Here is a 26,510-nt window from a genome sequence, read left to right on the forward strand (position 1 = left end):
CCTCGGGATAGGTCAGAATGCAAACATCGTCGCTAAAACTTTGGCGGGAGGAAGGGAAATCGGAAGAAAAATAAATCTACCCATATATTTACTGTGATGTTTACTCTCTCTCTATATTGCATATCCATATTGTATAAATAAATAAATATATATATATATAAATAAATAAATATATATATATATATATATATATATATATATATATATATATATATATATATATATATATATATCGTAGGGTCACGGTAGTCCAGTGGGTAGAGCGTTGGACTGCTGACCGGAGGGTCCCGGTTTCGATTCTCGGGCAAGGCACTCTGGGCACCTGCAGCTCCACCTTAAGTGATTTTTCGGGTACCAGGTCTTCCTGGGAAACCTTAACCAGCACAGGGAAAGGAACTGGCCCCCCTACCCTGATGTGTGAATTTTCACACGCTGTATAGGGCTTAGTACTGGGTGATCTCTACCATCACCTACTAAACCGACCTTCGGGTTGATTACTGTGTTTATGGTTTATATCGTACACATATATATCGTACGGGGTGCGGCAGCATAACTTCCTTTTTTTCAAACGCTATCCTCCTATGGATTACATACAACCAACGTGGTGGAAGGGTTTGCGTGTTCCGATGACCCCCTGAGTTATCATGTATTGCTATCATTACGACGTTTTCCAAAACTATCTCCCCTACGCTGAGGCGCGGTGACTTTTATGCGGATGTGCGGCATTACTAAACGTGAGGGGCAGAGCTTGCAATTCAGTTGGTAAATTTTACTTTGGGTATTGCATGAGGGAGTGCCGTGGGATGTGAGAGTGACGGTCAGTTGAGACGGGAGACAAAGAGTGGTGTAGATGGGGCAAGTATTACATTTGGATCGATTGCAAGGTAGTGGTATGGATTTGTGGTCGATGGAAGATTAGGCCTTAGTGGATTTCAATGTCGGGTGAATTGGCGGGTAGTTTAAAAGAAACGGAAGACGTTTGCGTGATATATAAATCACAGATTCAGGTGTGAGTGGTGGAACTACTCCATAATAACGGGGACGAAAGCTCTTATAATTTTCCACTTAATATGCACCAAGCGGAAAATTGCAAGAGTTTTTGTTTCCGTTATTATTTACGTAATCTGTTTATCGTTATTTTGAGGTTTGTCAGAATGGGGAAAAGGCCTTTTAGGATATGTTTGTGAGGCTGAATTCCTGGGAAGTATGCTGGGCAAATGGATACAATATGTGAGTTAATGTCTTCAGAAGGTTTTGGGGGCGTGATGAAAGTTTCGGAGGATATTTTATTAAAAAGGGAGACAGGGTACATCAACGGTAGCGGCGGGCGGTGAGTAAGTACAAACAAATGGATCCTGATTGTAAACTATGTTCCTCTCTATTAGTGCCCTCATTACTGCTATAGCATCATGCGTGCTTCTCCACTTTCTGAGCCCAAACTGATTATCCCCCAAGTAATCACTAGACTTCTTCTCCATCCTTCTACTAATGATCCTAAGTAGCAATTTTGCGAGCGTAATCAAACTTATTGTAATGATCATATTTGGCTGTCTTTCCTTTTTTTGGAATGAGAACCTTACGGACCTGACGAAACCTTCCGGGCAAATTCTTTCTTCATAAATGTTGCAAATTAACCCATAAAACTCTTTCTTCCACGCTTTTCTAAACCCTTGAATAGCTCCGCGGGAATGCTATTTATCTCTGCGGCCTTATTTGATTTACAATTTCTGTAGTACTATTCACATCTCGCAATCAAGTGTGTTTGGTCCTAAATCTACGTCATTTTATCCGCCTATGTCTAAACTTGATTGCCTAGTATATTTATCATGTAGATCCTATATGTATTCTTTCCATCTCTCTCGAATATTTCTTGATTCAATTAGTAATTATATCTTTAATAGTGAGGGTGAATTTTCCCTTCTCTACCCCTAATTGATATTTCACAAGACAACCGTTTCTCTTTCCTTCGGAAGTTCTCCGTGTCCTCGCATAGCGTCCTCCACCACGCTTCTTTCGCCCCATTTGTTCCTTGTCTTAGTTTCTTATTTATCTTCTTGTACTTTTAACTCTTTTTTTTTCTTTCATTAACTTCTGTCATATATCTTTCCAATCATCTCGTCGGTAATCCATGGTCATTCCCCTATTTACTGTGTCTAAGTGTCATTTGCGGCTTTAGGCAACCCTTTTTTTATATACAGTATTCCCATTTTTCTTCTACTGTACCCGTATCTCTGCCCTTATTAATATTCTCCCCTATTTATGACCTCACTTTTTCTACTGTCTCCTGGTACTCCTTTCTGTTCGCCTCATTGCTTCTACATTCCATTTCCTCTCCCGGCTTCCCTAATTTCCAAACAGCCGTCTGCGAGAGGAGTAAATGGGCTGAAGGGAAGGTGTTCTTCAGGAAAGTCATGGCCGAATGGGCCCGAAGAGATCTGATGCCAGGTGGTGGAAATTTCAGAATAAGAAGGGCATATATATAGCAATTACGAAATGACAGAAACTGAAGAAGTATGGATAACATGAATGACAAGGAAAAAGTTTTTCTTTTGTGATCAAATACATACTAAGCTTCCCTTGGCAATGCCCATCCCAGGAGGTAATAGTATTAGGTACGCAGATAACTTAGTAAGTAATTTTCCATAGGTGGACTCCCACCATTGTTCACCTTCCCTTTAGTTAACGCAGACAATAATAATCCCGAATGTTCATTCTATTTAAGAGCCCCCAAGAATATGAGAAAACAGGAGTTCGCTTTCTAGCAGTCTGCCCAGGGTTGACCGACACAGACTTACTGGATGGACCTACTGGGCTGGGGTTGGGGGATTTGTTAAAAGAACAAATATCCAAAGGTGTTGTCCAGTACATTCCACAAAAGTAAGTAGCATGCCTACTGTCTGTCAAAGAGATGGTAAGCCTTCGCTCATGATGAAAACCAAGGAAAGGCATTTTAAACCATTAAAAGGTCAATCCATTCCAGTGGTATCCAGAAACAATGGTACTCAATGGACTTGTCTTCACTCACCATCAGATATAAGGGATAACTGATACCATGTCATGTTTTCATAAACCATGCGCATGAAATGCATAAAGAACGGTACATTTGCATTTTTTTAGTAAAAAGTTGAAAGTCTAGAAATATATACTATATATATTGTGACAGTATTTGGTTTAATCTAAAAAAAAAATAGGTCCCCTTCAAACCTCCCTCTTCTTCAAGAGAAAGCAACATTTTCTCCACCTCTACATTGCATTTGTCCAAGTTATGCAACAAAGGGCCTATTGCACAATAAGTTGACTGGTCTCATGAAAATATTTTGTGTAAATTCATGAAGTTTTTGAAGACATAAGTAATATCAAATACATATTTTAGTAACTCATTGAATGCTCTACTTGATTATCAATTTCTATTCTTGCATGTACTATTTATTAATTATACTGGTTACTACACAACACAACTGTGATTTTGAAGGGTAATTAGTTCTTTAAGCACCATTAATACTGATTGAGTATTACCATTCTAATACTATATACCGACTGTTTGGTATTCCATTCTGACAAAGCTATGCTATATTCAATGCCCAATGTGAAATATAATTAAATAAAATCATTGCTTAAACAATATGATGCATGATATGGAAAACTAAGTCATTCTTTGAGTAAGGGTTTTAATCTTCCAGCATTACTTACAGCAATAACGAAATTAAAATTCTCAACATAAAGCTAACTTATTCTCTTTTCTCAACATTTTCGTTTTTGCTCTATATTCGAACATGAAGACCAGAACTTGTTGCTGCAGCTATTATTGACATGATCAAGAAGGCATCCAATGGTTCTCTATGGGTTGTGGAACAAAGTAATCCTGCTTACCAGATTCAAATACCTCACCACAAGGAATTGAAGATTACCAGCGAATGAAAAGGAGAAAGAATCACTCACAGGTTCAAACATGGTTGGGTGAACTGAATTATCCATTCCATTGAAACAGGTACTTCCATTTCAAGGGATTCATATTCACTATTCTTTCAATTCTACCACAAAAATAGATCCTCGGAAGGGATCTGAAACGATGTAAAAGAATAATTGTAATTTATACATGTGAAATATTTGTTTCTCCTGAGTAATAATGTGAAATATTTGGGAGGGGCAATAAAAGAAAGAAAATTAAAACCATATACAATATAAAATGGCTTGTATAAGCTGCTCGCAATCAATTCTCTCAATATGCTAGGAAGCATTGACTCATCCAAGGGATGGAAATTTAAACTTATCCCTGAACATTACAAAATAGAATGGAGCACACAAATTTTCCTTGATTGTTCACAATGGAACCAAATGAAGGAATGAGACGGCCCACAAAAAACAATTGAATGCAGCATTCATTGTTAACTTGCTTTTATATTAATAAGACACCAGCTTGACATGGACCAAGCAGTAGGCCAAGATGAGTTCTCTATTCTGCATTTTCTTCATGCTCTTATTTCCCCCAGAGCCAGGAGGCCATTATCTAAAGTTACTGGCTTTTATTTATTGCCATTATATTCTTCTAATTTTACACAACCGTTTTAGTCACCTAAAAGATGTGGATGACCAGTTACATAATCACAAAATTTCAGAACCTTCTAAACTGATAGAATCTTTCATGAGACTATGTCCATCACACGACTGTTTTTTTAAGATTGTTGGCATTTCATCAAGTTTCCTTGCAAGAGGAGAGTGCTAAGTAAGAATCTTATACAATGTGTTCAAGAAGAAATATTCTTGATCACCAAAGAACACAATGGAAGCAGACTCCTAAACCTCCTAGGCTGCGAAAAATTTCTATTGGCCTTCACAGTGATTTCCCCTCTCTACTTTACTTCCCTGAAATTACATTCCACTACTTCTCTATTCTTCTGTAAATTCCTCGTCTGTAACCAGCTACATCCCTATCTGCCTGATATAGAGACACTCACTACACTAACAAAGTAGCACTATTTAGCTTGTCCTGCTGGTGCTCATGTTCAGGGATTTACAGTCCCATTAGTTACCCTTTTCACTTCTTGATCCTCTCCATTCTCTTATCATTCCACGCCTCACAACAATGACATTAAAAACCCATCTTTCTAATCCTATGTTTGGCCATTATTCAAGTGACAAACCTGTTCCAATGCCCACTCATGAGTGTGGCAATGGAACCCTTGTGTTCCGAGGATCCATGGAGCTTGGCTGGTGGGAGAAATGATATCCTGGTCACCAACTACATATAATGGCAGGTCACACAGCATACACTCCTCAGAGTATGCATCAAGGAATTTAGAGCCCACACAGATAATAAATACAAATGAGCACATTAATACATGTGTCACTTCCCCAACAGTAAATAGAGTAAATTTAAAATTTTGGCAATCCTCAATATTGGGTGGATTTTAATGCAGCTAGCTTCCTAAGGAGTACCACAAAGAACTTCAGCCATTACCTAGTCCCACTAGAGATGGGTGGGGCATACATCACACCATAAATATGGCATATTATGGACTAGTTAATACTGACTGGCTTTTTTTGGAAAAATTAGGATAAACAGGAAAATAAGTGGCCGATTTACGTATGCTATGGGCCACAAAGGCTGGAGTTTAGATTCCAACAGGATGAGGAGTGCATTAATGAGATCTAAGCAGAATAAAATCATATGACAATCAAACCTGTACTAATTCCATCCGAATGAATAGAGCTCAACCTACCAGGCATTCGGACAATTAAGGAATACTTAAATTCTTTCTGGCTATATTTAGGTAATAAAAAACAAAATTCTCTTGAATTTTAATTTTAATACACAATAAACCCACTTAAGCTTAACAGCACGAAGAAAATACCATTAAATAATTTGAATGTCATAAGTCTATATGTACATGGCCATTTCCTCTTCTCCTCCAGGACACCACTGGGAAAAAATAATATCATTGGCATATAAATGCTCCATGTGATCTGCATAAAAACCTTGTTAAACAATTATCCATTTTTTAAACAAATTAAATATTGAAGCACTTATGTTTTTACAAGAAATGCTTCTGTTCAGTGACCAAGCAGCAACTTTGACAATCATCATTGGTACCACATATGTATTCAGATCAAGAGAACAAATAAGAAGAAGTAATTTGATGAAAATGCTATTTTTTAATCTTTCTAGGCAATCAAATTGCCCACTTTTAATGTACAAAAATTGATCCACAATTACTTGCACTGCCAGTACATAAGATTTGATTCCTCTTCCATTTTTCACATTCATTTGTTGGGATGAAGAATTTTCAGCATTTCTCTCACCAAATTTAAACAATAAAAATGAAATTCCTACAACAGGTACTTTTGTGCTGCAATAGAATAAACTATACACCAAAAATGCTTGCATTCCAAACTTCTTTGGAAAGACATGGAATGAGAGCACATTGCAGCAAAACATGCCATGCATCTTTTTCGATCATATTGGTACATAGGTCATCATTCACCTATTCCATTTCAGATGCATGCAAATATTTGGGCAGTGAGCTTGGGAAGTACCCTTAATACTTTTTTCCTTAAATAATTTCCACCTTGAGAATGCATGTTCCAAGCCAGTTTTCAATTACCATGTTAACTTTTACGAACCAGTCCCAAACCATACTTTCCTAAAAGTGACATTCAGCTGAAACAATACAAAAATAGAAAATTAATCTGTAATGTTCACTCTACACTCTTCCAGTTTCTTAATCAAGGATACCTCTAACAGGTTCCTCCCTACAACTCAACATCCTGAACTTTTAAACCGAAAATTAAACATATCCAGAATTCCATCATATAATTGTCATAAACCCACCTTTCAATATACTAAGTCACTTGATAATAGTCTGTATAATCATTAAGAACAGGAAATTCATAAGGAATCGCAACCATTGAATATGGCATAACGTCGTTATCAGTGTCTTGCCTAAAAGAAACTCCAGCAATGGCATTTTAACATGTGCGTTAACTAGTCCACTGCAAGAGAAATTCATCTCTAAAGAAAAGGTGCACGTATGACAATCTATAATAGAAATGAAAATAAAGTTCATTTTCCTGCAGGCTTACTGGGTTGATGTATCACCATAACAAAATGCACCAATGCCATTGCAACTATCATATGCCTCAGTTACTCCCGAGATACCTACAATGAAAAATACTTACACCACCAGAAAGGGACACTAACACAAATCCACCACAAATTTAACACCCACTGCTGGTCGCTTCAACACACACCTCTAACGGCACACACTCTTAAACCTTCAATAATTCTATTAACACTGGCAAAAATCAAACCCAAAACATAAATAATCTTGCTCTCCTGTAAAATACATCACTTAAAACTTGTCCTTATGATTTGACATCAAATCACCAATGTTCATCGTCTCTTGTGCATCAACCACCCTCAAGTGGAGCTCATTTCCTCAAATCCTCATTTGAATGAATGAAAAATAAACCCTTTATACTCTTGTGCACACAAATGCACAATAGGGGAAATTAAAGAAATTGCTTCCCAAGAGAGCACTTTTGCTTTGTTCTTCTGAATTCTTCAGTATTAACAATTTTTGACCTTTTTCCAGGCTACTTGGAAACACTCCCTATAAAAAGAGAATTCATCATATTAAAAAAGGAATTCTCTTCAAACACAGGAGAAAGAGAAGATGTCAATTATGACCAACCAGTAGCAGCTGCATTGCTTGTAACAGCCTGCTGAGACTGTCCCCAACCTCCATAGCCTGGTCGTCCTCGATTATTCTGACCACCACCTCTATAACCACGATAGCCACCTCGACCATACATGTTCCCCATCCCACGATTGCCATAATATCCCCGGCCCCTGTAGCCTCCTCGCCGAGCTGAGGCAACTCCAAACGTTTCAGAGTTCAGCTTCCTCTCCTGTCTCCAGTCTGTTCTCTGGGAATGACTGCAAAAGCAAAAGAATATGAAAACCATGAAAATTCAAAATATTGCAACCAAACATTAAGGTCACAGCCTGCACTCAATTCTAGATTACCATTTATCTTTCTCCAGATTTACTTATGGTTTTGTCCACAGTCAGGACAAGCATAAGTCCAAAGTAATGGGTAAGTAAAACTTTGAGAACTATTGTCCACATTTTGAATTTGTGAGTCTCAGATTTCCCTAACTAGATCAATCACATAATGCTGAAAATTTTGGACACACAAGAAAATGGTACCTTATACAACAAGACCAAATTTTCATTTTTTCTACCATATATTCAATTTAAATTGTGATTAAGGAGACCAATCCAGATGCTTTACAATTGATGCAAATTCCCCTTGCACAAAATTGCAATTCTTCCCTGCATTGAAAAGAACCAGGGTGATGAATTAATGAAAAAATCTCTTTACTCAAATATATAATCAATAAAAGGCTCCTAAAAGACCCACATTCAGAAATCATCTCATTGTCAAAATTTTAGAAGTTGGACCGACTCTCACATTTTAAAATACAGTAAAACCTGGCTATATGCCCAAGAGGACCAACATAACTACATCACCAGTGCAATGACAAACGTCTTTAAAACTGAAAAGTTATAAAATTTTGGCACCACATCCAGGCCTCCACATAGGAGACAGAGGAGTGGATGAAGCTCTGAGCACCAACTGATTACTCAAAGTCATTATTAGTAGACTAACCATCAGCCATCTGCCTTTTATTTTCTTTTAAGCATGAAGTTATACTTTGAAAAAACGAAGAAAATGACAAAAATTTGAAAAACAAAGTTAGGATGCATATACAAAGCCAGACCACACACAATATTACAGTCAAAACAAATATGTTTTGCCGTAATTTACATTATCCCACGATTGAGAACATGTTTATCATGTTCCATACAATTTCCTTATTTTTCTAACTTAAAAGGAACCCCTATGTACACCATTTCATTATGTTTTCCTCCTATATGCATTGCTAAGAGCTAGATTAAAAAAACCACATTTCAAAAACCATTACTCATGTACATTAGCATTTATGTAAACTTCTATAAATTTTTCATGCATAGAAACATCAAAAGGAGGGAGCAGTAATGTGAACAGTTTCTGTGAATAACTTGAATAAAGAAATGAGAGCCACTAGTGCCAGAAATGTGAACTACTTGAACACCATCATGTCCATCTGTCAGGGAAAGATTCATGCTAAGAAATGAATACCTCAGATGACAGAGTTATATACATATTTATGCATTGTAAAAGCACCGAGGGAGACAGCTCATATTGCATTTAATATTAAATTATGATGAAAGAAAATGACTGACCCAAACATGATGAAGCACAAAGAAAATTTTCAATTAAGGGCAAAAAATTTTTGGAACAAGTTTATTTTCTTGATGGAATCCGTATTGATCTCACAAAATATCTATGATTGCAGTGAATACAACAGTGAAAAATTGTGATTAGATTCTGAAACATGCAGTGCGAACATGTACCTAACGAGAAGACATACTACCTTGATCGAAAAGTTCCCGGAATAACCACCGTGTGGCGCTCCCATCGTTCCGATTTGAGTTCTGTTTTTTTTGTTAAATTGGTACATCTGTTGTTGATATTCCCTTTAAATCTTAGTGTCATAACTTGACATTTGCAAAAGTTACGTAGCCAAGAGTACATCTATCTCTGTGTGTGTTGGCGATTTTTTACAATTTCAGAAATGGATTTAAATTTGCAACAACGAACTTGTATTAAATTTTGCGTAAAAAACGGATTTAGTGGCGCACGGACGTTGGAAATGTTGGAAAAGTGTTTCGGCAACGATTCTCTAAAAAAAACGGTCGTTTACCAGTGGCACGAGCGGTTCAGAAGTGGTCGTGAGTCAATCGAAGATGATGAACGCAGTGGCAGACCATCGACATCGAAAGTCGGTGAAAAAATTGATAAAGTAAAAGAAATGTTGGTCAATAACCGCAAATTAACCATCAGAGAAATAGCGGAGGACTTGAACATTGCCTATGGATCCGCCCAAGACATTGTGGTTAATGATTTGGGTTTCCGTCGTGTAGCAGCAAAGTTGGTGCCAAAAGACCTCAATTTCATGCAAAAAAGAGACCGTGTTGACGTCGCAAAAGACATGATTTGCGAGGCTGAATCCGATCCCACATTCATCAAAAGGATCATTACTGGAGACGAGACGTGGGTTTATGAGTACGACACGCAATCCAGACATCAGGCAAGTGAATGGCGTTCACCAAATGAGCCGAGACCAAAAAAACCACGTCGTTTTCGGTCAAAAAAGAAGGCAATGCTGACGGTTTTCATGGATTACAACGGTGTAGTGCATCATGAATTTTTGCCAGAAGGCCAGACAGTAAACAAAGAGTATTATTTGGGCGTTATGAGACGTTTGCGTGAAGCAATTCGCCGAAAGAGACCAGAAATGTGGGCAGAAAACTCGTGGATTTTGCACCATGATAACGCACCGTCGCACAGTGCTATCATTATTCGTAATTTTTTGACGAAAAATGCAACAAATACCATCCAACAGCCACCGAATTCACCTGATTTGGCTCCCTGTGACTTCTTTCTGTTCAATCGAGTTAAAAAACCATTACGGGGAACGCGTTTTAGCAGCCGAGAGGAGGTAATGGAAAAATCGCAGGAAGCACTGATGGACATACCGAAAACCGACCGTAACTTTTGCAAATGTCAAGTTATGACACTAAGATTTAAAGGGAATATCAACAACAGATGTACCAATTTAACAAAAAAAAACAGAACTCAAATCGGAACGATGGGAGCGCCACACGGTGGTTATTCCGGGAACTTTTCAATCAAGGTAGTATGTCAGGAAAGTAAGAAGAATTACTGAAAGAGTAATTTTTAAGGGATAAATTGTCAAATATCCTAATTAATGGTGTCATCATTAGAGAGAGAGTAATGCACAATGCCACAAGATTGGGAATAAAATATTCCAATGATTGGTCTGCTAGGTTTAAAAACGGGCACAATTTTGCAGGCGAGGCTGCATGTGGTGAAAGTAGATGTGTTGATGCTGAGACGAACTCAGTGGAAGGTATCTGAATTGAATTAACTTCGTGAATAAACGAGGAAGAATCAAAATAAGTGTTTACCGGATAGAATTTTTAGGGTCAATTAGTTGCACTATAGCATCACAGATACTATGGTGTAGTGAAACTGATTGACATTAAATGTTCCATCCTGCGGATACACTGAATTATTTTGATACTTCATTGCGATTTATAATGGAATTCCAGATTATTGAAGATTTCAAATTATTTCAGATTATACCTCAAATTATTGAACATTATACCACAACAATGCTTTCAATGCAGATTACACAAGGCTACTTTCAATGCGCTGCTAGCAAAAAAACAGCAGGGAAGAAGTATATGGAGGAATGCTCAACAACCGGACACTTAATAATCACAAATGCAGATGGAAGTGAGAAGCTTCAGCCACTTGTGGTCAGTAAATCAGAGTGCCCCAAGTGCGCCATGCATGTAAAAACATTGCCCACTGGATACAAAGCAATTATCAAAGCAAATATGACCTCAAATATTTGAGAATTAGGTTCATGCTCTGGATTCTAATATGGGATCACAGAAAAGGAAAATACTGCTACTTATTGATCAATGTCCAGCCAGCCCACCCCCCAAATGTACACTCGGGAAATGTAAAATTAAAATTTTTCCTGTTAATTGTAGGTGAGCTCCAACCACTGGATATATGTATAATGCACTCATTTAAGGCACATTAATGAAGAATAATTGTACATAAATTGATATCCATGATTACGAGAAAAATACAATGGAAATCAAATGGAATGTATCAGATGCCTAACACTGCGTATCATGAATGCATGGTTTGGAATCAAGTTAAAAAACCTACAAACTGCTTCAGGAATACAGGATTTTATGCCAATTTGATGAAGAAATTCCAGTTTAAGTTATTCACTATGATGATTATACTGAAGACAATGAATTTAGTAACTAAGCATGTAGCAGTGAAAATTCTCCTTTATCACTATTTGCATTTTATATTTTTTCTGGGGTTCCTAGAAAAGTTTTAATGGGAAGAGTAATTTAAATGTTTGAACCTGAATAAAATTCAAGAATAAACTTTAATGCAGGTAATCAAGTTCAAGGTGAGACAGCGACCACATTTTTATCCTTGTGACACCATAAGATTTTCATATAATGTGAAATGCTAGTCTTTCATTGAAAGGAATAGAAAATTTGAAAGGGGTAGAATAACCTATTTTAATACTCACCCTTTACTTCTTTCCACAGCCTCACAACTGATGTTGTCAAAAAATGACTTAGTCCTGTCATAGAATATAACCTCATTGTCCTCTTCCTGCTCCCCTTCTCCAATGCCAGTTTCATTTCCTGAGTCATCTTTCTTATCCTCACCATTGACTTTTGGAGAAACTGCTAAATGAGACAAAAATTAAATATTCATTACATAATTTTAATATATTTGCATGTTCTTATAAATTCTATTAAGACCACAAACAATGTTTATTAGCCTAAAAAAAATGAAGTCTCAATCAAGTTACTCAGGAAAAACAATATTTACAGAATGAGTAAATAGAATTATTCTGTACAAGTATATTTATCATAATTCACTTCTGTATGTTGCTAGTCTGGAATTTTTTGGAATTGCTCTCAATTTGATTATTATGATTTTTGCTAACATCAACAAATAGTAACAGTAATATGACAATAACAGGCATAGTGACAACCAAGTCCAAACTCTTTATGTATAGCCGTATACCATTTTGTTCCATCTAAGATTCACTTCATTTTATTTACAATTGCTCTGCTTCCAAAATGAATTTAGAACCCTTAATGATAAGAAGACTAATCTCAACTAAGCTGAGCATCCAATAAGTTGATGTTAAATCTTATTTGGACAAAAAGAATGGTTTATTAAGGCATCAATTAGTGGAAGTTATTCATACCGGAAAAGAAAATACTTTTTTCTTCCACACATTTTATTATGGACAACATAAGTTTCGACTTTTAAAGTCACCAGATGAAGATTTTGTACGTCGAAACCTAGATCGTGCATAATAAAATACACGTGGAAGAACAAAGTATTTTCTCTTATTTAGACAGTAAGTCTCCATTTTCATAATGCATAGTATCCCCTTATGGCCAGCCACTGCCTTACAGCTGATAATAAAACAATCCCCACTGTCAAAACTAATGCCTTGCTTTCTGAAAAAAGAAAACCAGATGGTTGACAATATCAACCTGACTAGAGAGCATTCAATGGGCTACTTTGGTAAAAACACAATTTTTCAGTGCCAGAAGATATTCTTGTGTGTACAGACATGCCTCATTTTACACCATTGGATGTTTCATAATTGTTGCACAAATCAAATTTCTGTGCAGTGAGCATTTTTACATTCAGAACATGGAGATGTTCAAAAATTCATTAGTAAAACGAATTTGAACAAAATATTCCATTAAAAAACCCTTAAAAATTATTTTTCTATAACAATCACTGTAATGGCTGCTTTTCAAAGCATTACTTCTGCCAATAAGTAACTTTGACTATGAATAAAAATCTGGGGCTATCTTAAAATTCCCTTTTAAAGTTGATTCCCCTTACATGGCAACAATTTTTTAGACTTAAAATCATTCACCTTGACCAAGAATGGCAAATGATTTTTACACTCTGAAATAGTTGCATTGTAATCCATATTAGCAGATGTTGCCGTCAAGTTATTGCCATGGCATCTTCCGTAGTTTCTTGGAATTTTATTACCCTTTTATCAGAGAGGACTAATGTCAAATTTGAACATACTGAATCAGTAAATAGAACCATTTCTTCCAAATGGCAATCAATTGACATAGAACAGATTTGCGCATACAAATATGAAAAATTTTGATTATGAAATCATTTATTTAAGAAACTTCAATTGATTACTTTGATGTACATAATAGTAATAATATACATTTAGCTAGGAATTTGTAACATCTAAAAAAATACAACCTGATAAAAAATTAAAACTTATCAACATTCAATACTATAAGAAATGCATTAATTACTTTATATATAGTCATTTCACTTTTTATGAACATTTCAATAAAATTAATCCAATTTGTTAAACAACCAAAACAACTTTCTTATGATGCATTAAACAATGCATGAATTACATAATTTAAGATACTTCATTATTTTCTCTTTCTTGGTGGGTTAGGATGATAATTTTTGAAAAATATGCCAAAAAAGTTGATATTTTTTGTTCATCTTACGAAGTACCACATTTTCCTGCTGATAACGCACACGTTAGCTCTACAAAAATGTTCAGATAATGAAAAAATGACAATGTGCATTATGTAATTAAAACTGAGAAATCCAAACATTTACATACCTGTGTACACAATTTCAATAAGTGTTGCAAAAATATATTAGTCTGGAAGCATGCCTTTCTAATTGCATTTTATATTATACAGATCTGCTGCTGTAACAGTTATTTCACGTCATAAATCCATGAAAAAAGAAGAAACTTAATTTCTTTACTTCATTTATTCTAATACGTGGTGGCCTCCTAGGTATATCACTCATTTTTTATGGCTGACATGTTACAAGTCTTTACAATTGAAAAGATGGATCCTTACTTATCACCAATAAAAGTATTTGAAATGCTTGTCCTATATATCAAGCCTTGAACACAGCTATTGCCACAGTCATGTTGGCTGAAATAATGATTTTGTGTTTGGGATAAAGATAATTATCCTTTTTAGAAGAATTATTTCGATTTCAATGCAACAATTTCAGAGATTAAAAATCATTCGCCTTGACTGGGATTCGAACCCAGATCCCTCAATATCCGGTCAAGTGCTTTAGCCACTTAAGCTATCGAGGCGTCCTCTTAAAATCTGAAAGAGGACGCCTCGATAGCTTAAGTGGCTAAAGCACTTGACCGGATATTGAGGGATCTGGGTTCGAATCCCAGTCAAGGCGAATGATTTTTAATCTCTGAAATTGTTGCATTGAAATGCACATTAGCGGATGACTCCGTTAAAAGTTACTGTTGCGGCACTTTTTTAATCACAGCAGACCACCACATTAGAGTAAAAATGTATCATACACCATTTCAAAAACATTTCTTGAGTTACTCTATGTCTTTTCATTATTCATCCAAATAACCAGCAGATGGATTTTCAATTCTGAAATTAATTCATTGAACATTGAGTTCGTGAAGGGTAACTCTGCAGTAGTTTTAATTAAATGTCACCAGATATACTAAATACGTAGCTGTTTTGAATCCCTATGTCTGTTTCTTTTCCCAGGAGATTTAGAATGAAGAGAGCATTCTCTTCAAAAATAGTTGTCTTGGCAATCCAAATTGTTATTAAAACTAAGCCAAGTAGGGAAGGAACCACTTTAAATAATTACTTTGAATTCATCAAGGAATCTAGCAGCTGTCCTTTAATTGGCACTTGCTCATTCAACTATCAACATAACACTGCAAATACCTACTAGATACTTAAAATTCTGTAACCGAATAACTATCGCTGAATGATTCAAAACATTCATCACCTTTAAAGATGAAGCTTAAGCACATATGACTAGGAAGAGGCATATCAATTGGCATATATACTGATTGTTGGATGAATCTATAAAATAAGCAGGTTATCCATTTGTTCCAGTAATGAGCTACTATTATTAGAGACTTCTTTTGGCAGAAATTACAAATGCAGATGCAACTGAAGCGCCACTTTTCGCATTAAGAAGGTAAATTTATATGCAATGTCGCAAACAATTCAGTTTTCAAAGAACTAACAAATTCACCTCAAGAAATACCTTTCCTGATCAAGTGGTTAGAACATTCTAGTTGTTGAACTACACTCACCTTTTTGCAGTTATATTTTACTAAACAAGAGACAAAATTAAGACTGCAGGAGATAAATCTTCCCCGAATTTGCACAATTTTATCTTTTGGATCTTACATAGGCACCAACAAAAGAGTAAATACCAGCCTTCTTTCATCATCTATGTTTTTGTCAGGATTGTGCTACAAGACACTCACTGCATTACAAGTCCTAAAAACTAATCTTTGGAGGTCCAACTATGACCAAGGCCTTCTTTGATGAACTTTTAGGACCATGTTCCTACAAAATGTATATTACTGTAATGCTTGGTTGTGAATAACTGTTGTGTTAAATGTCCTAAGACCACAAAATGAATGAAGATTATATTTTTCATATGCTTACTATCCTGGACGATAACCAGCTCAAAATTCAATCCGTTTATTGGGCATATTACAGATAGGTATAATTTTTGTGATATTTATAGGCCTAATCAAGATTCAAGTTTCATCCACAGAATGCATTAACATCTTACAGTTATGCTACTGTATGCAGATTTTTATTGTATGGGAGCTTTTTTCTGTAACTAGACTTGGTTTGACAGCTGTTAATCTCCTGATTAGAAGCGCTGCAAAAAGTAAGATATGGAATACCAGAGAATTGAAAGAATCAATGTAACTTTAACCTAACTCAGTAAAATATCTAATACAAATAATGAAACTAATTCAAATAACTAATATCATGACAGTCACTTTACAGGTCTACCTCCTGAGAGTGCATTTGTGATAATTTCAGGGTGAATGACTTTTACACCGAAATTCTTCATGGAATATGACTTACCCTACACAAATACAGTTACAATGTGACTGTTTGTACAGCCATCACATCTTGGTCCTTAAAGCCCTTTACATATTACAGTGTTACAGGATGCCTCGATAGCTCAAATAGAGAGCAACCAAAAAGAGAGATCTGGGTTGAATTTTACTCAAATTCTTATAATTCAACCAATAAACCACACGCAACCCCTTTATAATATTACTTCAGACATCATCTCAGACAAGTAGAAAATTACTTTAAGATAATATCTAGTATAAGGAAAAGAAAAGTAATAGATTACTTAACTAGGGTCCTTTTGGCATGGGGATAACCATTTGATGGCACCATTAAATTTAAGAAGGTTCAATATGAGAAAAATTCTTACGAGGTGGGATAGGACATACTAACTTCCCCATCCATCAAGCCTCCCAGAGTCTTATCTCATGAACAGTAATACAGGAGGTTATTTGTGGAGTGGTACTATTGCACACAAAATAACCACGCTGCATTTTGATTCAGAATTGACAAGTATCATTCATGTGCAAAGATAATTTTAAAATTCTAAGATTTGCTCTCAATTTGTTATTTCCTAGACACTGGACACCCTGTTAAATACATTTCACAGAAAACCCTCAATGATTCTATGATCCCAGGCAACCAAGGGAATTTTTGCATTTTATGTACCATTCCCATTTATTTCCAAAAATTTTAGAGTACTTAGATTCCAAATATCCCATTTAAATGCCAACATTATACCATAAAGGGATTTATCTCATTTATTGCAAATTTATGTAAGATAGTTAAACATCACTACTGTTAACCAACCTTTCTTCAAGAATAAACCAAACTAAGATCTATATAGGATAATAATGAAATTACAAGAAACTGCGGGAGATGCAACGACAGTAAATTTTAACGAAATCATTTGCAATAAGCACACAACAATGCAACAATTTCAGAGTAAATATCATTCACCATGACCAGGATCCCGGTCAAGTCAAATGATTTTTACACTTAAATTGTTGCATTGTGATAATAATGAAGAAATACATATCTAAACTTAGCACCAGACATTACAAGGACTAAATTAAGGAACCTTAAGAAAATAGAATACAAACTTCAGAAAAGCTATTTTCTAAGGGCAGATTTTGATCTAATTTCTTACCTGCAGTCACAGGGGTAGGTGCAGTTGGAGCAGTAGTGGACTCAACATTTGCTGGGGGTGTTGGTGCTCCCGTTGTATTTATCTTCATCTTCCCTAACTGGCTCCTCAGTTCAGCAAACTTTTCATTAGCCTGCTCAAAATCAAAATCACCTTCGAACTTGAGCACATTCTTGTTTTTGGACTGTTGTTGTTGGTTTCTGTTGGCAAACCCTTGCCCAGAGCCACCACCCCTACCTCTGCCCCTTCGCACACCTTGACCTGCACCAGCATTGCTGCCACCTGTGCCCCCTCCTCCCCCACCACCACCCTGACTTTGCCCTCCTTTCCACACACTACTCTGGCCACTAGACCTCTGCTGTGTCCTTTGTTGCTGTGGTGCTGAGAACTGCTGCTGGCCCCAGTTTCCTTGCCTCCTGAGAAAAAAATTAAGCATTTAAACTTTCAATTCTTAAAAAACTAAAAAAATTAACCATCAAATATATGGCATATTGAAAGAATTGGAATTTTTTCTTACAATTAAAGGAAAATTGTGTTACCCCCACACAAGCACTCAATTTCACAATGAATTGGCAGTCACTGCTGCTGATTTGGTCCTCTAGGGAAATGTAATATTTTTGGAGTTTTAAAATAAAAAAATTTCCAAGGCCTACTTTCACCCATAAAATGAAAAATTACTTATTTGATCTTTAACCTTATCACCAGATTTTAGGAATACATGAAAGAGACAGTAGGATTTTATACAGGGTGTGGCAAGCATAACTTCCTTATTTCAAATGCAAAACACTTTCAAAAAATAAAACTATATTGCCACACCCTGTATGCACCACCATTTGAACAACAGTGAATACCATCATTCCTGTAAGCTTCCTTATTTAAGTTTCTATAAAAACTTTACATTTTTATTAAGACTAACAATGTTCTTTAAGGGCTTTGCCTGAATGTGTATGTTTTTTTCATATACCAGTATTTATAATTCAATGGAATGGAACCAGCAGCACTACCATGTGGGAAAGTATCATAATTCATTATTTGCCAGAACAACGAGTTAATTACGATCCTAAATTTGTCCTACCTAAGTAAACAATTACAACTAATTAAGAACAAGCTCTACTACCTGCAATACTCATCTAAGAAACACTTCCAAGAGAGAAATGGGCACACCTCTCTCTTTTTATCCAAGGCGAAAGTAAACAACATTTTTAACGTGTAATTAATCAACTGTTTGACTCAGTGTTCTGGGCGTAGAACTGGAAAGTAGCAAATTCATTTAAATCCAAATATATGCTAATATTATTGCTAAAACTGCACAGGATAACAAACAATAAGCATTTTCTCCCTTTGGCAGACATCACAATCTCCAAGGAACACAAAACATTTTTAAACAACTGATCCAAGACTAAGATTAAAAAATTGCTAAAGAGGAAATGACAAGTTGAGTGGTTTTGATGAATATTGGTGAAAAGCTGATGGTTTTACAATCATTATGAGAAACAATTTGCACATTACCACAGATTTATTTTAATGTAAAACGTATTTCAGTTCATTGAACCATCATCGGGTACAAGACAAGATTCAACATGAAATATATCATATTTATACCAGTTTGAGGAAGGGGAGGAGAAAAGGGTGCGGAGTAAGGTAGCTGTGGAGACTAAGAGGGTCATTTCGGACATAGGGAGACATCAAAGGGATGGAGGCAGGTTAAGGGATGAGTGTACGTGATTCTAAGAAGGATAAATCGTATAAATCTTTGGAAAAGTGAAAATTTCTCAAAATGACGAACTGCCACTATATCTTGTCTGAATCTGTAGAATATATTTTACTATCAATTTAACTACCTGCTCTGTGCTCCTGCTCAAGACTTATTGATTAATAATATGGGTGTATGAGGATTCATCATTACTTTCATTAATTAATGCTAATTAAATTTCTAGCAATTTGCATGGTGCCAAAAATAATTCATTAAACGATATCCAGGTCACATGCATGTAAACTTGACAATAATAGTACAAAAATTAGTAAGAAAAATGTTAATTTATTCTAGTCTTAGTATACTGTAGGAAGTCCAAATACAACATTTGCAACAATGAAGACACTTCAGTGTCACCCTCAGAAAAAATATTGGTGTATGCTTGGAAGATTTGAGGAGCCATCTTGAATAACCTTTCATTCAGTTTTAAAGTCTTAGAAAAATATGAGAGAAAGTAAGGGAGCAAAGAGAACTACACTCGTCAGGCTGAACTTGAATATTGCATTTAATATTTGTGACACATAACAGGAGTTGATTGGGAGATATGTAAAGAAGAGCTGCTAGATTTAAGAAGAGAGTTACAATAAGGAAATGCATTATGCAGTAAATGGAGGAACTAGGACTCCTGTAATGACAGAGAGAGAATGCAAGAAAAGGCTATTTGAAAGTTCCAGGAGAAACAATATAACTCTTACACCATATAAATCATTAAAGCCCCAATTTGTAGTGGCAGTTCGAGATTAGTGACTCATACCCTAGTCGAGTTCACAATCCCAACATAAAAAAGCTAAAAAACCACAGCCTAATTATTTAAAAACCACAGGAGACTTTATAAACTACCTTGCAACACCTGTCAACAACTTGAACCTGCAGTTTTTGTGATACCTATTCCTATGAAGTCTTTTAGACTTAGGTTTTATGTGCCTTAGGATAGATATTATTTGAACAAAGAGCATAAACCTTGCTTGGCAATGGCAAGGTGAGGCAAAATAAACTTGAACAAATTGACCCCCTTGATAGAATCCATATTGATCTGGTGAAATATAAGATTGAAAGCTTCTACACAATATTGTAGTAAAAAACTCACAAGATGATTGTAAAATATACATGCCATACTACATCTGAAATTAGTGGTTTTTAAATGATAGGTGGTCAAAAAACCCAGAAAATAGGGTCATCATAACAGAAAAATTATTCCACATTCCCATTAGATTGGGAATTAAAGATTTCACATCATCCAATGGTTGGTTGGATATGTTAAAAATATGAACTATCTCGTAAACTATGTTGGGTATGGTAAAAGTAGAAGTGTTGGTATAAAGTCTGCAGCTCCATGGTAGGTGTCAGCTTTGAATTAACTTCTTGAAGGATATAACCCATTATAGATTTTTTCAATGCAAACAAGGCATCTTTTAATGAGCTGCCAGAAAAAACTGCTTCAGAGGGGAACAATGTCATAAAAAGAAGCTGGATAAACAAAGATGCTTGTCTGTTTAAACAAATGCAAATGGAAGTGAGAAGCTACAGCTCTATGTAAAAATATTCCCACTAGAAAAACAGCAAATTCTAAAATGAATGACCTCAGTAAAATTTGAGGATGAACTTCGTGCTATGGATGCTAAAATGGCATCTCAGAACAGGATAGATGGTTCTCCTGTTTATTGATCTCGGTCCAGCCATTCCACCAAGTGAACAAGAGAAATCTACAGTAACGATTTTTCCTGCAATTGTACTAGTGAGCTCGAACCACTGGATTAGCTTATAATTCACTCATTAAAGGAACTATTATGGTAGGAATATGAAGACAATATAATTGAATTAACTGTGTGTCCTACATGACGATACTATAAAACAATAGCTTCAGCAATTAAGCATATAAAAGTGAAAATTCTCCTTTTCCTGCAATTAGCATGTTCTCAAATTTTCAATTTTTCTGGGTTGCCTAAAAATGTAAAAATAAGTGGTTTTACTGTCCTCTCACTAATACCAGTTGTACCATTTCATGGGGCATTATGGTCAACTCCAACTGGCTCATACTTTTTTGTCTAGGTTTGTATTGGGGTCAGGTGAGCCTTGCCATTGACAAGGAATTGGGAAGCAATTGAGCAGCCCAGCTTAATAAGCCCTTCATTGAAGATGATACGAATTATGCCGATGGAACTGAAGAATATTCCAAGGAAGAAATGCTCTTCTACAGAGTTCAGCAGTTTGCATTGGGCATTTTGTATTAGCTATTGTTTGGAGCACAACAGCTTAGAATGCATTGGATCACCCAGTTCCCTGGTAGTCTACAATGAATTGAATGAACTCCCTGCTTTTCAAGACATTGTTAACCCTTCAAAAATAAGAAATCCTAAAGAGAGCGAATGAAACTCACTCCAGGCAAGGAGGATGTAGTGAACGACTGCGAGATTCACTTAAATGCATAATGGTAGGTTCCTTCAGAGCTGCAAAAACATTTTTGTATTGCTTAAAGCCTTCCTGTGTTGATGAAGACAATGCTTTTAATATGCATGTTGTATAATTAATCCTTATTTAAGTTAGCAATAGAATCAATACATTAGACCAGGTACCAAGTTTTTATCTAAATATATAAATGGGAAAGATACTTATGAATATATGTTACCCAAGGGTCTTCAACAAACTTAAGTGGACTGCAACACAGTGTTTATACTCGGAATACAATGTTTGCCAAGCAGTATTTTCATTGGGAGTTTTCACAATTATATCTTTGTTGTGTCCAAAATGCAAAGTGCAGTTGAGCAGCTATATATTCTGAATATAAAATTTGATGAAAATTTATTTTTTTTGGAGATGTTCAAAATAAATCAAGTAGTGACTTCTGGATAGGTATTATAATGGTTTCATACTCCAAAGTAAACATATGGCAGCTTCGTTGAAATTATCATTTGGAGAACTTCAATAATCTAAATCCATCTTTAACTGTAACAGGAGATCTGAGAGCAGGGGGGGAATTTTCCCTTCTGATAAGACTAAAATGAACTGTTTAAAACTGATTTCTTCTACACATGTATTTGCTATAACCAGACTTAGCACTATGTAGGTAAAACAAGGCTACACATTTCAAACCACGTGGTTTCTGTGATAATTCCAATTTCCAGGTGTAGTCAAAAGACTCTTTGAGAACTCTGCCAAGTAAAGCTTGGGTATCACAGTATTTGGGTGAATGTTATTGAATATTTGCAATAACAGTATAAAAATTTTCTAAAAAAAATTAGCATGTCATGCCATATGATGATCCTGCAGTTAGAAAACTAATCAATCTTAAAATGTGGAATATTATATGGTAAATCGATCTAACTGTGCCATTGAAGCGAATAAACTTTGAGCAAACAAATGACAAAGCATGTAGGTATATAATGGAAATGTTCCACATTTTTTAAAGTTCTTGGTGCACGGTAAGTTACCACAATCATATTTAACCCTCCATTGAATTATCACTAAAATATAAAGAAAGTTAACAGGTACTACTTGAAACAAAAGTACTGACAAAATTTTTGTTACTACAATAGCATAGTAGTCTAGGAGTACCCTGTCTTTGAAATTCTACACAGGATTTTCAACTCTTACTTGACATTATAATAAGTCAAATTCTATCAAATGGAATGACCAAGAGAGTCCTGTAAAAATCATGCATATGATCTCTTACCCCTCCCACCCAGACTGTTGCTGGTGTTGCTGCTGGTGTTGCTGATGGTGTTGCTGATGGTGCTGCTGGTGGTGTTGCTGATGATGTTGCTGGTGCTGTTGATGCTGTTGGTGCTGCTGCCATTGCTGGCCCTTCTTCTGTTGCTGCTGCTGTCCATCAGTGTCTTTGCGAGATGAACTAACTTGCACACCTTGATCTATAGTGGGAGACTTTCGAGTGACACCTGGCACAGGTGTGGCAGTTGACGATCTTGATCCTCCAATTAAGTCTAAAACAGAAGCTAAGACTGGACTCATAACGTCAAGTTAGCTTACCAACTAGAAACAAGGAGCCAGTATACCACCACAGAAGCCATAACAGGAATGCCAACATGCAAGTTCTAGACAAGCAGTACATAAGACATGCACCAAATGCGGCAAAACTAGCCCTCTCCTTAGCTCCCATTTCATCAGCAGGGAGAACATTAAAGCATTTCATTGATCCAGATTCAAAATCAAGCCCAACAAACATTCTTCAAGGGCACTTTCAGTTTCTCTATACTACATATTAATATCATCAGGTTTAACTATCTCTAGGATTACATTGGAAATCAACAAAGTGTGAGCAGAAATCCTCTTTTCCCTTTGACACCAAAAGAGGCAAATTCGATTGCAATCTATGATTAGGCATATTTATGTTGATCATACTTAATGGTGATTAATAAATACATTAATTTGGTGGTTAAAAAGCTGAACCTACAATTTAAGGGTTATGTTTATTCAAAATGTTATAAATGGGCAGTTTTAGAATACATAGTTATGTTCAGTAAAATGATTTTTGAAGTTCCTAATCATCTACAGCTGCCTATAGAATATTCAGATGCAACAAGATTATTGGATTTACAAAATTATATTAGTGAATTGGATTTCAAACATTTAAAAAGCTCAATCAGGAACAGGCACATTATAACCAAAATAGTGTGATGCAACCCAGTGGGCAACATGTTAAGCCACAATTTAATACCCATGTTTGATTCTAATTGGCTTGGTATCATCCTTCAATTAAGGCTCAAGCCAATCTGAAGCTGAATATCAGGCCAACTATTGCCAATTAGAGACAATTGAAATTTAACTTAAATCTTGCCTTCAAGGTGGATCAATAAGTGCACGTAGGCGGTTCCTAATAGAGAGATGCAATCCTCATGACCTCCAATCACACAGCTTGTGTAAAACTCAAGGGTGTAAGAAAGAAATTTTTTAGGAAAAAAGATTAGGCGAAGTTAGGATTTTAATGGAAATTTAGGCATAAAGAGCAGAAGGCAGGCCTCAACACTCAATAGAAGATAATGCTACAGTACTCATTTTAATACCCATACCGATAAACCCAACAATTCTAAATTTTAAAAGCCAGGCCAAGTAATACTTACAATACTTTCACCAGAGACCCCTATGAAGGATATAATTATTTTTACAGACAACAAAATTATAACCAGCACACAGTATGACCACTAAGCATGTCTTTAAGTAACCCACATGTTACCTGAACAAATCAATATCCACATTGTCGACAAAATTATCCACTAAGGAAGATATCCACCATCTGAGGGGTTTGCTATAATATATTTTCTATATCAGCTAACTATATAAAGCCATTTCATAGTAAGCTGATTTCATTTCATTTTGCAGATTTAAGTATCAGCACAGAGCACATGCAAATGAAACATTTGTACAAGACACCATTGGATTATATCAACTTAAAATACTGGGAAATACAGTGAAGACCAATGCATCAACACAAAGCACAAAAATATTGTTAAAAACAAAAATAGTGCTGGAAACTAAAATCTAAATACAAAGAGCCAAAGGGGTGAACCCACTTCCATGCCATAAACACTTAAGCCCAGTAGTGACCCTTGAAGAATGCAGAAAAGCTTATAACAAACAAATAATGCAGCAATACTTATTCTTAGCCTTAGCCCGATTTTATAAAATTCTCCCGAACCTTGGTCCTTTTGAGGTACTGGCACCTGTGACGGCTTTTGCGGCATCTGCAACGTGGGGCTCAACTCACTTAGCTGCCCTTGGGACTGCTGCTTTGTCACGGCCGTAACTGCATTTCCTCGAGGAACTCCTAATCCTGGTGCAAGGTTAGTCCCCGGGGGGATGCCTCCCAAGTTGTTCAAGGAGGCATACGCTGCAGCTGCAGCAGCTGGCCCTGGATAGTGGCCCAACCCTCCCGGTCCAAGAGGACCCATGACGGCATGGGATAAGCCAGGGTAGGCAGAAGGTGACATGCAAGGTGGCACCGACAACTATATGTAACAAGAGATTAAGTGGCAAATAAAAGTATTCTTTATTTAAAATTACGTGAGCCGGCACGCAAATTTATTCACTCAGAAAACTGAGCTGTAAAAACACACCCGAGGAGTAGGTTATTAGAAGAACGATTACGAGTCCATACTAAAAATGATATGAACTTTAGTGACAATCAAAAAGGCAGAATGAACATCGTGAATGCCCAAAAACTTTCGGCAGTTGAGATCAAATTGAAACAGGAGCGACCGATCCAATGCATCCACTGCTTAAGGAACAATGGTCGACAAATGGGGTCGACGATTAAACTTTTATCATAAGGACTTTGTTGAAACACGCGTAATTTGGCACTTAGCTTTACCTGTACGATAGCCGGGTCATTTGGGAGTGAACCAGCATTATACACAACTCTAATATCCTTTATGTCGGACGCTCTGAAGAGGATGTAGTCGTAGACCTGATTCTGCGGTGCAACAGGAAAATTGGTTTCACGGTCTTCAGTACCAAAGGACTTCACTGAAATATAATAATACCAAAATCCAACACTAATCAAAACAAATTTCTCGTCTTGAGAACAACAAATGTCAAATTGGGCAAATAAATAACAACCACTAAAAAAGGCGAGAGTAAGAAGGAAAACGAGATTCTGGCCCGCAGGTCACTGTAATGCATAATGGGCAAGCAAGTGCACATGTAATTTTTAAATGAAGTCGTAAAAATATAATTTCGGAAAAATCTACTCACCATTAGCCAACGCAATTGTGCACTCCTCCGTATCCACCGTAAATAATCGGCCTTCATAACGAATATCTGCCTTTGATATTAAACTTATTTTACTACCTAACTCCGGAATTCCGGCACTCATTATGAATCGTTGTTATGAAGCTCAGGATGACTAGGATGTTCCCGGATTTCCTACTCCATCGAACTAATTCTGATACTCCGCTAATGGCGTTTGCCTTGCAATCCCGTGACGTCACAGTACCATTTGAGTCAACTCGAAA

The 26,510-nt window shown here is 36.2% G+C and overlaps 1 protein-coding gene across 4 annotated transcripts; it reads right to left on the reverse strand.

The window, feature by feature from the left end:
• Nucleotides 1-5,793: 5,793 nt before the first annotated feature.
• tral (trailer hitch) lies at nt 5,794-26,473 on the reverse strand. Of its 4 annotated transcripts, none has more exons than XM_071594850.1 (8): nt 26,251-26,473; nt 25,868-26,022; nt 25,265-25,505; nt 23,216-23,495; nt 17,796-18,208; nt 12,259-12,421; nt 7,692-7,936; nt 5,794-7,610 (listed from the first exon to the last, which is right to left on the reverse strand). In XM_071594850.1, the coding sequence occupies exons 1-8, from the start codon at nt 26,369-26,371 to the stop codon at nt 7,594-7,596; spliced, it is 1,635 nt and encodes a 544-aa protein (XP_071450951.1). In that variant the 5' UTR covers nt 26,372-26,473; the 3' UTR covers nt 5,794-7,593. The 4 variants fall into 4 exon arrangements, with proteins under 4 accessions (XP_071450951.1, XP_071450950.1, XP_071450949.1 ...); XM_071594849.1 differs by having other exon boundaries at nt 23,216-23,483; nt 25,196-25,505; XM_071594848.1 differs by having other exon boundaries at nt 12,259-12,418; nt 25,196-25,505.
• Nucleotides 26,474-26,510: the final 37 nt, after the last annotated feature.

The sequence above is a fragment of the Hetaerina americana genome, unplaced genomic scaffold (genome assembly GCF_022747635.1).
Source record: "Hetaerina americana unplaced genomic scaffold, ioHetAmer1.1.p SCAF_7, whole genome shotgun sequence".
Classification (NCBI taxonomy): domain Eukaryota; kingdom Metazoa; phylum Arthropoda; class Insecta; order Odonata; family Calopterygidae; genus Hetaerina; species Hetaerina americana.

Excerpts from the sequence above, each read along its gene's own strand:
- tral (XM_071594847.1), bottom strand. The coding sequence starts at position 26,371 with ATGAGTGCCGGAATTCCGGAGTTAGGTAGTAAAATAAGTTTAATATCA. Across the intron at positions 25,506-25,867 it reads ATGACCCGGCTATCGTACAG|TTGTCGGTGCCACCTTGCAT; the intron begins GTAAAGCTAAGT and ends TGTTACATATAG. Across the intron at positions 23,496-25,195 it reads AGTACCTCAAAAGGACCAAG|CTTCTGTTTTAGACTTAATT; the intron begins GTTCGGGAGAAT and ends GTCCAGTCTTAG.